The sequence below is a fragment of the Quercus lobata genome, chromosome 8 (genome assembly GCF_001633185.2).
Source record: "Quercus lobata isolate SW786 chromosome 8, ValleyOak3.0 Primary Assembly, whole genome shotgun sequence".
NCBI lineage: Eukaryota > Viridiplantae > Streptophyta > Magnoliopsida > Fagales > Fagaceae > Quercus > Quercus lobata.
In genome coordinates, this window is record NC_044911.1 from 27,953,955 (window position 1) to 27,970,835 (window position 16,881).

At 36.4% G+C, this 16,881-nt stretch overlaps 1 protein-coding gene across 4 annotated transcripts; it reads left to right on the top strand.

Annotated features, from left to right (window-relative positions):
* Nucleotides 1–7,798: 7,798 nt before the first annotated feature.
* LOC115954817 (phytochrome C) lies at nucleotides 7,799–16,621 on the top strand. Of its 4 annotated transcripts, none has more exons than XM_031072763.1 (5): nucleotides 7,799–8,167; nucleotides 8,933–11,143; nucleotides 11,991–12,807; nucleotides 14,321–14,617; nucleotides 15,873–16,621. In XM_031072763.1, exons 2-5 carry the CDS (start codon nucleotides 9,097–9,099, stop codon nucleotides 16,081–16,083), a joined length of 3,372 nt encoding a protein of 1,123 aa, XP_030928623.1. In that variant the 5' UTR covers nucleotides 7,799–8,167; nucleotides 8,933–9,096; the 3' UTR covers nucleotides 16,084–16,621. The 4 variants fall into 4 exon arrangements, with proteins under 4 accessions (XP_030928623.1, XP_030928625.1, XP_030928624.1 ...); XM_031072765.1 differs by having other exon boundaries at nucleotides 8,943–11,143; XM_031072764.1 differs by lacking the exon at nucleotides 7,799–8,167 and adding an exon at nucleotides 8,192–8,289.
* Nucleotides 16,622–16,881: the final 260 nt, after the last annotated feature.

Below are 16,881 nucleotides of genomic sequence, written 5' to 3' on the forward strand. Positions count from 1 at the left end.
TCTATAGTAAGATGCTCAAGAAGAGATAACAAAAGTTGAGTACGAGGCTCTGTAATGGAGTTATAGTGAGAGAGTGGATGCAAAACAAAGGTCATCACCATGATCATTAATCTAGGATCTTTAGCAAAAGGTCTACATTGTGTAAACTGACGCTCACCCCAGACAGAAGGGCGCTCATAGAAAGTAGACATGAGCTCATCCCTGGACACAGTCCTCAGATGCTCATAACTAGGATAGTTAGGAAACTTTATCCTAGGAACCCAAAGCACATCCGCAACAAGTTGCGGTGTGATAGGAATGCGCGTACCTCGAACGTGAGTGAAGAAAAGAGGTATTGAACTATCAATCCCGTGCATGTTGGAGTAAAACTCCTGAATAAGTACAAAAGGACAGGTGATCGGGACGTCACACAGTGACTCCCATCCCCTATTGTGAATGACAATGGGAAGGTCGGTGTCGGCAAAGTCCGACAGAATGACTTGGCGTTCCGAATGAATGCCTCGTCTAGAAAAGTTCTCTGAGAATGCCTTGAAGGCATCATCATCACGGAACCGAATATGAGACAGAGTGGGATCAGAGGATGAAGAAGCTCTGGAACGAAGAGGGTTTTGGGCTGGAGTGGATTTACACTTAGGTGCCATAGACATGACTAACATAAACAGAAAGAGAGGGAGAAAAAGAAAGACAATTAGAAAAGTCCCAAGCAATTTCAAATATAACAAGTATAATGAAAAAAGAGTACGTATGCATGGGAAATGCATGAATATGTGACACGCAAAAGAAATTTCATCATGGGCTCAACCCAATCCAAACCTATCAGCACACAAACAGATAACACACATCTAAATGCATGACAATACTATTATAATGCTAATGTGATGCAATGTATGAGGTTTTAAACTCATTTAAGTGAAAACCCATCCCAAAATTTCAATAATAACTCATCAATTTTGAAAAACCCCAAAAATTTTGAAAAACCCCAAAACCTAGGTTTCAAAACATGAAATGTATGAATGTGAAAGGATTAGAAGCTTACCAAGTGAAGAAAATCTTGAAAAGCTTGAAGAAACCTTAAGGAACAAAGATTGGAGTGAGATGAGAGAGTTTGGGAGAGAAATCAGAGATGTATCGAGACAGAGATCGAGAGAAATGAGGGTCGGATCGCACAAGGATGTTTAAATAGACCAGCAGTAAATCTCGACAGATGAAGGTGTCGAGAGGTGTCGAGACATCTGTCGAGGAAGGTGTCGAGAAAATGGTCATCAACAAATACAGGTATCGAGGAGGTGTCGAGGAACAAATCATCAGATACCAAATCAGAATCTCGATCAATCCAACAGGTGTCGAGAAGCTATCGAGGAGGCAGAAGCATTCTCGATCGATCCAGCAGGTGTCAAGAAGCTATCGAGGAGGCAGAAGCATTCTCGATCGATTCACCAGGTGTCGAGAAGCTATCGGGATTGCGATAAAAAAAAGCTGAAGAAGCTTAACAGATAGCAAGGTATCGAGGAGGTGTCGAGCTAACTTTTAAAACCAGTTTTTCGAGATGTGAAAAACACAGACATGAATGCAATCCAATATGCAACTCAACCAATGATCTAATCAACATATTAAGCTCTCAAAATCATCTCTCAATAAAAATTTTAAGCACATGGATCTTCAAAAACACACACACGCACTAAACAAATCTAACCAATTTTATATTTCAAAAACAAGTCAAGACAGTTTAGTGATCATACATTAACACATGTAAAACCTTGTGATGACCAAATCACATTGTACCTACACATGTATCAAGAATAGCAAAGAATATTGCGTGTTATGTGTGAAAAACATCGCAAGATTGCATATGTGTATACATGTTATGATGATTTGAGATATGAAAAAATCACTTTAACTCACACACAATCATAACTGCTTGATGGGGACTATTACCTTCGAGATACATCCTATAACTCCCACATCTCCTAGAATACACGGTTGCAATCATTTTTAAAGCATTTTTTATCTTTTTGCTTTTGATTTTTCTTTTGCATATTTTTCTTTTAAACATATTATGCATGGGCATAATAGAGAAAGAAAAGAAATACCCAATGATATTTGACATTCCAATTTTGCTATGCCTAAGCACACAAATGTCATTGACACTGCACTTTTGTTATGCCGAAACATACAGGTGTCATATTCTGATTAGCGGGCAACAGTGGTGAGATGGTTATTAATACCTTTCTCTTAGGATTTTTTAGTCATTCCCATAAAAAAGAGTGATACGAGTGTTAAGTACAAGAAATAACTTAATCTTACTCATCACTAACAAGAGCCACAAAGTTCACTTGCTTAGTTGTGCATAGAGATGCTCATCTAAGTTACAAATGAGACAAAGTTTAGAAGACTTTATTTCAATGGCCATCCAAGGAACACAAGTATCAATGTACACAAAATACACATTGTTTTTATATTTTTCTGATTTTTCAATTTTTTTATTTTTATTTTTATATGAAAAACAAAGTAAAGCAAAACAAAACAAAAAAACCAAACAAAAACATGTTAAACAACCAAAGTATAAAAACTAGACTGACTCAAAACTTGAAAGCAAAACACATAAGTAATGCACACACAAAAATACGAAGAGAGAGAGAAAAGTGACAAAATCATTTGGAGCCATTTTCCTTCCACACCCTGGAAGAACATTTCCTTTGATTAAACTCTTGAACTGGCGGTGAGGGGGAAAATCCGTTCAAGTTCGAAAGGAACATGAGGGCTTTGAGAAGATCTCCAAGGGGAGCAAGAGAGGATTGAAGTTAATTCTGGTTCCCAGATGCTATCATGTCATTGCTCTGTTGAGTGGCAAGCCACTTGTAGCAATTTGGTCGAGTATGACCGACAGCTCCACAATGATGACAAAAATGCTGCTTCTTTTGTTTAAGTTTTTGAGAGTTAGCCTTCTTAGCCCTAGGGTTTTTAACATCTTTCTTCTCAAGTTTAGGGGGTGCTCCTAAGATAGATTTACCCTTATCTATGTTCTCACTAGCTAATTCAGTTTTAATCTCATTGTTATCAATTTAAACATTATTAGCAAAAGGAACAAAAACAGTAGTACTAGAAAAAGCAGTATTAGAGGAAGAGAGACCATACCCTAAGCCTGTCCGATTTAAAGCAAATTTCTGAATGCTTAGCATCTTATCAAGCTTTGTGCTTGAAGTCCTTTCTAGTTGAGCTCTAACTTGACACAGCTCTGCTTCAAGCTTCTTGGTCTTCTCAGCCAAGAAATTGTTCTCAAACCTTAGTGCTCCAATGGTCTGATTAGCCTCATCAAACTTTGTGGAAAGCTCCTCGCGGTCAAGTTCCACATCACTGAGCTTCTTGGTGGTTAGCCTATACAGTTTCTCATGCTTCTCAAAAAGCTTATACAATTTTTCATAAGCTGTATGAATGTCATCTTGATCATCCATCTTCTCAAACTTAGATTCCACCAATTCCTCTTCTTCAATTACATTTTCAACAATCTCATCAGTAGGATTAATAGTGGCCGTGAAGGCATTTAAGATTCCATGATCCTCATTGTCGGAATCATCCTCAGGTTCGGTGTCACTTAGGGTAACAGCAAGTGTCTTGCTTTTCCCAATGCTCTTGAGATATGTAGGACACTCATGCTTCATGTAATCGAAGCCTTAATAGCCAAAGCACTTAGGTCCTGCGGAAACAGTGTACTGACCACCTTCCTTAGCATCCTTCTTCCCTTTGTCTTGACCTTTAAACTGAGAAGAACTGGAATGTTTGCGGTCCTTGTCGAAACCCTTTCCATTTGCGTTCTTCATAAACTTCTTGAACTGCCTGGTGATGTAGGACTTCATCTTGGAATCTTCATCATTAGAAGACTCATCTATTTCACTACTTTTGGCCTTCAGTGCCATGCTCTTGCTTTTACCCATCTTGCCAATCCTTGTCAACCTTAGCTCGTAGGTCAGCAAGTTTCCAACCAGCTCAATCAAAGGAATCTTATCAATATCCTTTGATTCCTCTATTGCCATGATCTTGGCATGAAATCTCTCAGGTAGAGATCTGAGCACCTTCCTTACAATCTTGGATTCAAGAATGGTTTCTCCAAAATTGAAGGCTGAGTTCACTATGTCCTTTAGCTTGGCATGGAATTCATCGAATGACTCATCCTCCTCCATTTTTATCTCTTCAAAGCTTGTAGTGAGCCTCTGAAACTTTGAATCTTTTACAGCCTTTGTACCCTTTTAGGTTGTCTAGAGGATGGTCCAAGCCTCCTTGGCAATTTCAGTTGAGAATATCTTCTTGAACTCCTCATTGGTGACTGCACTGAACAATGCATTCAATGCTCTGCTGTAGAAGTTTGTCACCTTAATCTTGGCATCATCTTAGTCAGCTAGCGCTTCTGTAGGTTTAGTCCAGCCTATCTCCACAGCTTGAGACACTTTCTCATCTAAAGACTGCAAGAAAACTCTCATGCGTACTTTCCAGTATGCATAGTTAGTGCCATCAAATAAAGGAGGTATTATTAATGACTGTCCTCTATCCATGACAAACAGGGGTCAATAGATCAACACAGCAAAGATTAAACCTTAATCAGAGTATGCCTGCTCTGATACCACTTGATAGGCCATAAACTGAATGACCCCTTGTGATAGAAATTAATTAATTAATTAGTCAAGTTATTAATTAATCAATTTATCATGCAAGCGCGTGGAAGCATAAACAAATCACCAATAAACTAATTAAGTAGCGAAAAATAAATAACACGGTGGTTTGTTTACGAATAGGGAAAACCTAATGGCAAAAATCCCACTGGGTGATTTTCAGGTCACCATTCTTGAAACTCTACTATTATCACAACAAGCGGTTACAAGTAAAGGAATCCCAAGTACCTTACCAACCTACAATTAAACCCTTATTCTAATACCTAATTGGACTTGTTCTATAGTGACAGTTCCCCTTTCTGATGCACGACTCCCAAGTACGTGATAACCAATTGTGTAGATCCCAGTACGCGGCTTTAATCATCAACTAAGAAGATTGTTGGTTGTAAAGTTCTTCAGTTCATCCGCACAATGAAGATCAAGAAAATGCTTGGTCACAAAACCCTACGGTGCACATACACTGCAACTTCTTCAAGAGAAAGAGATGAACTAGGGCAAGAACTTCATCTTCGATCATAATTTGCTTGAACAGAGTTTTCTCAATGCTTGTGCAACTTGTGAACTGTTTGACGGCCCTTAAAACAATCATTTTATATGTCTAGGGTTAGGAGAAAAGAAAGCCCAAAGACATATTCACGGATTCCAAGAAAATCATATTAGAATTTTGAAATTCTTAAACCTCGACAGATAGGAGGTGTCGAGTAGGTGTTGAGTACACCAGTCTTTGAACAACTTTCTTAAGCTCAATAAATGCAGTTGTCGAGCTTTAATGAATCTGTACTATTTGCTTGTTTTCTTGGACAGACTTGAAAGTTTTAACACTTGATCTTGAAACATGATTTCTTGAAGTATTTAAACACATCCTAAATCTATCCAAATACAAGTAAAGTGCGTTTTGTCAAAGGATAAGCCAATTACATAAAGTAGTGACATATGTTCCTAACAAGTGAAACACATATGTCCTAACAAAAATAAGAAACTTGTAGGTGACAACAAGGTGTTACTCTTCCAACTCCCTCTCTTTATTTTTGTGTTGTAGTTTGTTTGTGTATAGTACTTAGTATTCACTTGCTACCTACTTAGTAAATAAATACTCATATGCTATTGTACACTATTCTTTTATGCTTCCTCACATGCTACTTATATATATATATATATCACATGCTTTGGTTGTAAATATTCTTTGACATTAGTATTCACATGATATATTATAAGTAAATAATTACTCACATGTATATATGTATATATTGTTTGTAAAACTCTTTCAAAAATCAAAATGCCAAGTATTTTATTTCTTCACTAAAAAGATAACATTTGAAATAAATTAAAATGAGGTTCTATCTTCGGATAGGCGTTGTGAGGTGGCTAACACCTTCCTCACACATAAACGAACTTCCGAGTCTAAGATCTTTGGTTCGAGCCTTTTGGTTTGTCTTAATTAATGAACTCTTAAAATTTGGTTTAGTTAATTAGGCAACCTAAAATGAATTAGACCCCTAGGTGACCAATCACACCTAATACAAAACTAATGGTTGGTGGCAACTCCTAAAATAAAAGTAAGAAAAAAGAACTCACATACACACACTCTACCCTAGAGACACAAGCACACAAAGAGTCATGTTGCCAAAGACCTAATGTGCGATAAACCAAAAGAAATAAGGGAAAAGCCCTAACCAATCTTTTCCCCATTTTTTGGGATGTCCACATGTGTTAATAACATAAAGAACATATAATCCAATAATTGGATTTTCAAAATATGTAGTCATTTTTTTTCAAAATATTTAGTCATGCTAATTTTTTTAGTGAAAATGTTTGGCTTGTGTTCCAACCACTAATAGGAAAATGACATGTGCCCTGTTATGTGCAATGCACATGACTCACTTGGTTGGTTGGGTTAAATGAGTTATATGCAAAGTACAAATGTTATTTTCCTATTGGTAGTTGAAGTTCAAAACTCCAAACATGTTTAGAACCAAACTATATATTTTTTTTGGAAAAAGTTTAGTTACAAAATTGGTTGTAGGTTAAGACTATAAACTCACTCAATAAAATAAATATTACAACATATTTGAAAATCTAACCGTTGAATTGCATATTCTTTATGCTCTTAATACACACGTCAAATTTTTATTTTAATAGGATATTATTTACTATATAATTTATAAGCTTATATTTTATGCATAATTTTAAATTACAAAAACTTACAATTAAAAAAAAAATTATTGATGACATAACTATTGATCTTTAATTTTCTTAAAATTTTGTAAGCACGAAAAATATAAGAAGAAGATGTAATCCAATGATGGATTTATCAAAATTCAGATCCAATAAAAAGATATTAAGTAAAGTTGTAATTTAATGCTATAACTAATTTTGTAACTAAATTTTCTCATTTTTTTTATTTTTTATTTATTTAAGGAGTTATAAATTATAACTATTAACTACATCCAAATTTTATATAGCACAACAAAATCGTATGCTGTAGACAAGTGATATACACAAGTCATTATAGGTTTGTTTGGATATGACTTATTTTGTTTAAACTGAAAACTGAAAACTAAAAACACTATAGCAAAATAATTTTTAAATGTGTGAATAGTACCGTGTGACCCATTTTTAATGAAAAAGTTTCTAAAAAGTGAGATTTGTGAGTTTTGTGAACAGTATACGGGACCCACTGATGTACTGAAAAGGAGTTGAAAAGTCAAATAATGCGGCTACTGTTCATGAACAATGCATGTACAGTAGCCGTTTGTCTTCTGAAACGCGTGCCAAAAAAAAAAAAAAATGCAAGGCTCAAAACGCCAAACATCTGACGTGTATCCAAACCCACACTATGTGCTTGTTCAGTTTCCCATTCCAATCCAACATTGGAACACATCCATCCTAACAAAGTACAAGTACAAACAAGCAATGCCCTCTCCAGCTCACGTGGTGTCATGTGAGTTTGGTTAATAGTTTTGAATACGTGCTAATTAACTAAAACTCTATTTAATAGAATATTTTAGCAATATATTTTTAGTTTTTAAACAATATTACAAGAATTTTCACGGACCTTTTCAATTACATATAGTTCAAAAAAATACAACTGATATTACTCAATCTACTCTACCAATCAGGTGCTAAATTGTTTGTGTTTTAATGTTATTTTGAAAAAAATTCTCTCATTTTTTATATCGTACTTTTTTACTCAGCACAGCTTATTTCGTCATGTTAAAAGAAAATAAATTATACCACTCCACTTAACAAAAGCAGTGATAAGTCATATAGAGAGTTCTGAGTTCTAAGCAAGGAAAAGAAAAAGAATTAAAAGGGGAAAACTTTTTGTATATTATAATATTTTGTTTTTGTTTCTGTTTCTGTTTTTGTTTTTGTTTCTGTTATTGTTTTTGTTATTGTTTTTTTTTTTGGTAAAGCTTGCTGATTCAAAGGGTAAGGCAAAGAAATCAGGTCGGTTTCACGTGTTGCTGACTGATCCATGCCCTGCAACTGCAAATTTGATGGTCAGTAACGCCCATATCTCTTACTCCCACCGTCTTATTATTATTATTATTATTATTATTATTATGTACTATGTAGTCTTTACTTAGCTCTCTACTCTCTGCTGGTTATCTCCTCTGTAATCGTAAGTAGTTCGGTTTGCTAATATTTTTATATTTCTGGAACTTTGTGAAGTTTGGGTCTTGGGATTTGAATTCTGTTTGTGTAGTATAGATGTGAATGTCAAAACCCAGTTTGAATTACTTATTAAATGTTGTGATTTGTGAAGAAGTTGAAAATTAGGCTGTGCAAGTGGTTTTGTTTTGTATAATGGGTTGTCAGATTTTGTAGCTATCTTATGTGGGATGTGTAAGAAAAAAGAGAGGTCTTGTGAAGGCTTCAGTTAGGGACACCCCCACTTTGGAGGTGTTCTATCCAGCAGAATCCTTTATAGATGATACTTTTTTTTTTTCTTAAAAAAAAAAAATTATTGATAGACTTTTCTTTTTGTTGAGAATAAAATCATGAGGACTATGTGAGTTGAAGTACCTTCTTTTCGGTTTAACCTATTCACACTGCATCATGGGATTTTATTTTTAAATGAAAAAGGGGACTGCTTTTTTGGTATTGATTTAAACGGTGGTGGGTTTCACTCTTTTCAACTTTTCATGATGATGATGATTCCTGGGTCCGGTAGATTCCAAGTGATAAAAAGAGTAGGTAATTTAATATGGGTTTGTGAATTTGATTTTGGCTTATGCTGATAATTTCTTTGTTTTCTTTGTTAGGAGCACATAGTTGGGAGTTCAATGTTTGGGGATTTAAACATAAGTTCAGTGGTTTCCATGATTTCATGTACACCGATTGGGTTGATTGAGATTGAAATTGGTAGTGGAGGGAGGAAAAGAGAGGAATTGGAGAGGGTTTAGGGTTGAGGGTTGAGGATTAAGGGATGTCATCAAAATCGGTTTCGAACAAGACGAATTGCTCTAGGAGCAGTTCTGCTCTATCAAAGCATGGGGCTCGTGTAGTTGCACAGACGCCCATCGATGCAAAGCTTCATGTGGACTTTGAAGAGACCAAGCGGTTTTTTGATTACTCCACTTCAATTGACTTCAACCTCTCAAGTTCCACTAGTAATGTCCCCTCCTCCTCTGTGTCAGCTTATCTCCAAAAGATGCAAAGAGGAAGCCTCATTCAACCGTTTGGTTGCATCATTGCTGTGGATGACGAAAATTTCTCTGTTCTTGCCTATAGTGAAAATGCCCCTGAAATGTTGGACTTAGCTCCACATGCTGTTCCAAGCATTGAGCAGCAAGAAGCTCTCACTTTTGGAACAGATGTTCGAACACTCTTTCGCTCCTCGGGTGCCACTGCATTGCAGAAAGCAGCCAATTTTGGTGAAGTAAATCTTCTTAATCCCATATTGGTTCATTGTAAAACCTCAGGTAAGCCGTTTTATGCAATTCTGCACCGAATAGATGTTGGGTTAGTTATAGATTTGGAACCAGTGAATCCAGCTGATGTGCCTGTGACTGCTGCTGGGGCGTTGAAATCTTATAAGCTAGCAGCCAAAGCCATCTCAAAATTGCAGTCCTTGCCAAGTGGGAATATATCATTGTTATGCGATGTTTTAGTTAAGGAAGTTAGTGATTTGACAGGTTATGATCGTGTAATGGTGTATAAATTTCATGAAGATGAGCATGGGGAAGTTGTAGCTGAGAGCTGCAGACCTGACTTGGAACCTTATCTTGGTTTGCATTACCCGGCTACTGACATACCACAAGCTTCAAGATTTCTATTCATGAGAAACAAAGTTAGGATGATATGTGATTGTTTGGCACCTCCAGTGAAGGTAATTCAAGACAAGAGATTGTCTCAACCATTGAGCCTTTGCGGATCTACGTTGAGATCTCCTCATGGTTGTCATGCACAGTATATGGCAAATATGGGTTCCATTGCATCTTTTGTGATGTCTGTGACTATCAATGAAGATGACAATGAGGTGGAGAGTGATCAGCAGAAGGGAAGAAAATTGTGGGGCTTGGTTGTTTGTCATCACACAAGTCCTAGGTTTATTCCATTTCCTTTGAGGTATGCCTGTGAGTTCTTGATTCAAGTTTTTGGTGTACAGATCAACAAAGAAGTGGAGTTGGCTGCTCAACTGAGGGAGAAGCATATTTTGCGAACTCAAACTGTGCTTTGTGACATGCTCCTTAGAGATGCTCCTGTAGGTATTGTCACTCAATCACCTAATGTAATGGATCTTGTTAAGTGTGATGGAGCTGCACTATACTACAGGAAAAAAATTTGGTTGCTTGGGGTCACCCCAACAGAGGGACAAATTAGAGATATAGCTGAATGGCTTCTTGAGTACCATAATGGGAGCACAGGTTTAAGTACTGATAGCCTTATGGAAGCTGGCTACCCAGCTGCTTCAGTTCTTGGAGATGAAGTTTGTGGGATGGCGGCTGTTAGGATTACCTCAAAGGATTTCCTGTTCTGGTTCCGGTCCCACACTGCAAAGGAAATCAAGTGGGGTGGTGCAAAACATGACCCTGGTGACAAGGATGATGGAAGAAAGATGCACCCCAGGTCGTCATTCAAGGCTTTTCTGGAGGTAGTTAAGCGGCGTAGTCGGCCTTGGGAAGATGTGGAAATGGATGCCATCCATTCATTGCAGCTGATATTGAGAGGATCTTTGCAAGATGAGATTATGGATGAGTCGAAGATGATTGTGAATGTTCCATCGGTTGATGACAGGATACAGAGAGTGGATGAATTGCGAGTGGTCACGAGTGAAATGGTTCGCCTTATTGAAACAGCTGCAGTCCCCATATTGGCTGTTGATGGCTCTGGTAGTGTAAATGGGTGGAATACCAAATCAGCTGAACTAACAGGACTGTCTGTCGAGCAAGCCATTGGTATGTCCTTAATTGATCTTGTCTCCGATGATTCGGTTGAAGTGGTGAAGAATCTGCTCAACTCAGCTTCACAAGGTGATCCTTCTATTTACCTTTGAGATCTAGCTTTCTATTCATGGTGTTGTGTGGTTTTAGATTTGTACTTATCAAGAGAGACAGAAATCGCACTATATACCTCTATGTGCATGTTCCTTAGATTGAAGTATTTGATTTGGGTATAGTCTGAATCAGTGTATTGGATGGTTGTTTACCTATGCACTCATGCCTGAAGATCAAGATGCATTTTGTCAGATGGACTCAATAAATGAAAGTAAATATGTATATAAATTTAGAATTTTCCCAATAATTAGGAGCTTATGTGATGGTTTTTTACTTGGGTTTTTAATTTTTGTAGTTTTTATAACTTCTGAGTTATGTACTTCAAAAAGGTCTGAACAGATAAATTATTCATGCTTTTGCCGTGTTTAGTTTGGATGCTATGTCCTAACCCACTCCTTTAACTGCATAATATTAATTATGACATGTCCCATTCAACGAATTGTTAAAAATATAGTGAATGTTGAAAATAAAAGGATATTGTACATTAACGTCACCCTTTCCATAAGGCATGTTGTTTAAAATGGAAAATTATAGCTATTCATCCAATCCTGTTGTGACAAGTTCAACAACTACTACTACAAACAAGCCTTAGACCCAAAATTTTAGGGTCAGCTCTGTTGTGACTTGTAATATGAAGATTTACCAAATGGAGACTGATATATTTTATTCAATCAATTACTTGTTTTATTACCTGATTACTTATATGTTGTACTACATTTGCATCTTGAGATCCAGATAAACTATTATTTTCTGCTTCATGTCCCTTGCAATATTTATTTCGTGATTTTTTGCTAGAGCATCTAATCTGATATTGTAATGGCAGGAATAGAAGAGCAAAATATTGAAATCAAACTTAAAACATTTGGTCCTCAAGAAAACAACGGTCCTGTAATATTGGTAGTTAATGCATGTTGCAGCCGGGACACAAAAGAAAATGTTGTAGGGGTTTGCTTTATTGGCCAAGATGTCACAGGACAAAAGGTGATTTGGGACAAATATACTCGTATCCAAGGTGATTATGTTGGAATCATGCGGAGCCCTTCTGCACTTATTCCTCCAATTTTCATGACTGATGAGCATGGCCGATGCTTGGAATGGAATGATGCAATGCAGAAATTGTCTGGTTTGAGGAGGGAAGAGGCAACTGAGCGGATGCTTCTTGGGGAAGTTTTCACAGTAAAAAATTTTGGTTGTCGGGTTAAAGATCATGACACATTGACCAAGCTTAGGATACTACTTAATGGGGTAATTGCTGGCCATGATGCCGATAAGTTGTTATTTGGATTCTATGATCGATTGGGTAATTATGTTGAAGCATTACTTTCTGCAAACAAAAGGACTGATGCAGAGGGAAGGATTACTGGGGCTTTGTTCTTTTTGCATGTGGCTAGTCCAGAACTTCAATATGCTATGCAGGTGCAGAGAATATCAGAAAAGGCTGAAGCTGATAGTATCAAGAAATTGTCATATTTTCGTCAGGAAATCAGCAAGCCTTTGAATGGGATTATGTTTATGCAGAATCTAATGGGATCCTCTAATTTAAGTAAAGAGCAGAAGGAACTAATAAAGATAAGCTCATTGTGTCAGGAACAATTAGCCAAGGTTGTTGATGATACTGATATTGAAAGAATTGAGGAATGGTATGGTCTTTTAGCTTAATTACTTCTTCGAATGCTTGTGCGCTTAATCAGTTTATTTGTTTCCATATTGAATTAGATGGTCCAATATATTGTTATATTTTCCTGAACATTTAGAAATGATTTAAGTTCTGATTAATATTCTTAACGGTTGTTAACAGTCAATAGACTCTCTAAGTCTAGCTGTGTCAATGCTTGCATATGTAAGACTACGGTAAGACTAAAGATATATGAATGAGTTAAACCTATCAAGAAAAAGACTAAAAGGGGCCATGGTCTCCCCTTGGCCCCCCACCCCCCCACAAAAAAAGTTAAAAAATATAGTATTGTCTCATAAAAATAATAAGATTACAAATATATCATACAGATTTTATAGAAGTTCCACTCAAATTCATTGATCGAAACTTTATGTTGGATACTTGTGTTCTTTTTGCAGCATGGAACGGCTAAATGCCTATCCACCCTAAATTATGGTTGCAATATGCATCTTAAACTACAAAATGTTGCAATCAATATCCTTATTCAAGATTAATTTGCACTTTCCACCTCACTATACAATCATTGTCTAACTAGTGGGTAACTATACACCTTAAATTATGGAGCCCATTTCCAACATGCACCCTAAACTAAAAAAATACTACAATTAATACCCTAATTTGAGATTAATATATCCACTAATTTGGACAGCAGTATGGACATTGTAAATTAATCTCAAAGTAGAATGTTAATTGCAAAATTTGTAGTTTAAGTTACCAATTGCCTCTTCCAGACATGAAAAAGTGGGATCTTTGTATACTGGGTATGAGTTGCAATTACCTTGTCTTTCTAATTTGTCAAGCAGGAGTAATTGAGGAGCAAAATGATGATTTAAATTGATAAGTCGCAATTAGAATACAAATGATATTGGATATGGAAAAGAAAGAAATACAGGGGACAATGAGAAAAGAATGGAAAATCTAAACTCATTGTTTTCCACAAGATTCAATTATTGTCAATTTACGTTATTACCTCTCCGTAGAGCCATTTGTTATTTTCATATGATTTGGTTAAAGGATTGTAGCTTCTGATTCATTACGGGCTTCGGATCCAATTGCTGTTTGTATGCTACAATTTTCTAGGATCAATATTTATTGGTTCTTGTCTCCACATGTTTCTACTTTCCTTGTCAATCAATTATGGGTAGTTACAACCAAGAACTTGAAGCTCAACTGGCACCTCTGGTGTTTCCAACAGAGATGTCCATGGTTCAAATCGTCCCACCCCTATTGTTGTACATATTGAATTTATCAAAAAACAAATTATGACTAGTTGCATGTTTACTCATTATTTTACCATATATATCATATATGTGCATTTTGAGTTTTCAAATTGCATTGTGAATCACTCTTTCTATTCTTCTTGATTCTATGTTGTTTGATATTTGGTGTATATTGGACTAGTTTGCTTTTCTTTCATTGATTTTATAGATTGTTATGCCTTTTGAAACACCTTTGATCTTTGGTATACCTGTTTGCAGCTACATGGAAATGAGCTCTGGTGAATTCAACCTTGGGGAAGTTCTTGAAGTTGTCATAAATCAAGTTATGATTTTGAGCCAGGAGCGCCAGGTGCAGGTCATCCGTGATTCACCTGCTGAAGTTTCATCAATGAACTTATATGGAGACAACTTGAGGCTTCAGCAAGTTCTTTCAGATTTTTTGACTAATGCACTCCACTTCACCCCTGCATTCGAAGGATCATCTGTTGCATTCAGAGTGATTCCAAGGAAGGAGCGTATAGGAATGAAAATGCACATTGTCCATCTTGAATTTAGGTAATTTGTTTTACATATTTATAAATAAGTGTTATGGTTTTCTTAATTGGTAAGCTACACATGCACTCAATGGGTCTTGAACCCACAACCTCACCTTCCAACCCGTAATTATGGAGGAGGAAGTGTCATTTGAGTTAAAGCTCCTTTGCTTGAGTGTTGGGGTTTATATTGCTTAGATATGTGTTGCTGTCTAAGTTCAATGACAGCTACTAGTAAAATATAACTAATAGCAATATCTAAATTACCTATAGAGTATCATCATCAGTTTTGAGTAATCAGAATATCACCCATTCAAAGATGTTTTCTTCACTGAAAATATAAAATAAATATAGTAAAAAGAAATCAAAGAATGTGCCAATATTTTGTTTATACTGAATGCCATAAGGGTCTTTATCCAATATAGGATTTTAAAGCCCTATGACTTAGATACTGTGTGACAAGGACATGAAGGTGGATAATTGATTAATAGGCAAAGGCCACTTCTTTTTTTAATTATGGATTCTGATGCATGTATAAGATTATGCTTGTTGCTTCTCAATACATGATGTGGAAGAAAGGCTGAAATGGTAGTGCCTTTATTACATAGGTTGAACCATAGTTGTCCATTTTAATAAGGAAGAGCGAGAAACTTATTTATGTTTTCAAAAATGGGAAAGCACATTCAGAACCAGACCTGGAAATGCCCTAAAATGCAGGAAAATAGATTTTAGAATGAATAGATACCAACTTAGAGTCGCTTCAAAAAAATGCAGGGTAAACAATGCTTGTGATGGTATTCCAAGTACACCGGTTATTTTTACCCTTGCTTTGCCACCTGTAGCCCTTTCCAAACCCTAGTTTCTTCCTTGTTAAGTGTCCCTTTCATATCCTCATGCCTTTCTGTTGTATTTCCCATCCTTTCCATACGTTGCATCACAAGGTTGAATGCATGAGAGAATAAAAGATCCAGGACAAAGACTATGATGTATAGATCTACTGTATGCTAGTTGGTCTATTTGATGTATGGCATCAAACGAGAAACTTGGAACAGCATATTGGGTTATATGTTGGGAGAACAGATTAGACGATTTCTAGGATATAAAGTGATATGCGAATGTTGCCATTCTTTCTTTAGATTTGTTTAGTTAGCCCTTATTATTAAAATAAAGTACATGTGGCTGAAACAAAATAGAACAAATCATTATACATAAAATTCCCCATTGTATTTAATATTCTTTGCCGAAGTCAATGAAATTATTTGTGCTTAACATGGCAGGATCACCCATCCGGCACCTGGGATTCCAGAAGATCTAATTCAGGAGATGTTTCACCACAACCATGGTGTCTCAAGGGAAGGGCTTGGCCTATACATTTGCCAGAAGCTTGCGAAGATCATGAATGGCACTGTACAATATCTAAGAGAGGCAGAGAGATCATCCTTTATAATTCTTATAGAATTCCCATTGGTTTGTCCCATTGACCAATGAATCCAATGGTCTATTGAGGTTTCTCACACAACCAACATCTGCTGGCCAACTAATCAAGTTATTGGTGTACGCACAAAAGAAGTGTCTAAATAGCTTATAGTTGACCCAGGGATTGTTCATAGGTTGGATGATGCTTGAATTAGTGCTGCCTGCTCAACTTGGGAAACTGGATGATTGTTGTTCAGAGAATGCAAAACAGGTGAAAGTTGAATAGCCGGGTCCATTTTGATGTTTCTGAGACTGAATAATTAATTATAAAGTTCAGTGGAACCCTTCTCACAACCTCAAGCCAGACATACTCTTTCTGACGTTCTTTAATATCTTTTTTGTAACATCATTCCTCAATCAGGTTCTCTTAGTTTAATGGAAAAAAGCTCAATGGCTAAAGCCTTGTAAATTAAGATCTCTCTCTCTCGCTCACACACATTTTACTCCAGCAGTGGAGCCTGCAGTTTGGGTTGTTCAATAAGCCAAGCAAGGGTGATAGCATGTTTGGTACTGCATCAATCCAAACTTACACACTGACGTTGTGAAATTATATATCTTCCAACTGAACTTTGAAAGCTACTAAAGGTCCTTGGGCATAGTAATGCTAGCCCATTCTATATGGAAAAATATCATTTTGAAGCACCTGATATATATATATATATATATATTGGTGTTCGCTGCGTATGTGTGGTCTAAAAGTTTAAAGTTATTTGTAAACCTTGTTCCGACTATGATTGAAAGTTGACCTTTTCGGCTTTTAGGACTAGTTTAGTCTTTTTTTTCTTTTCCTCTGGGCAAGTAATGTCAATT

Coding starts and splice junctions, on each gene's coding strand:
- LOC115954817 (XM_031072763.1), top strand. CDS start 9,097: ATGTCATCAAAATCGGTTTCGAACAAGACGAATTGCTCTAGGAGCAGT. Junction 12,808..14,320: donor ATTGAAAGAATTGAGGAATG/GTATGGTCTTTT, acceptor ACCTGTTTGCAG/CTACATGGAAATGAGCTCTG. Junction 14,618..15,872: donor ATTGTCCATCTTGAATTTAG/GTAATTTGTTTT, acceptor TTAACATGGCAG/GATCACCCATCCGGCACCTG.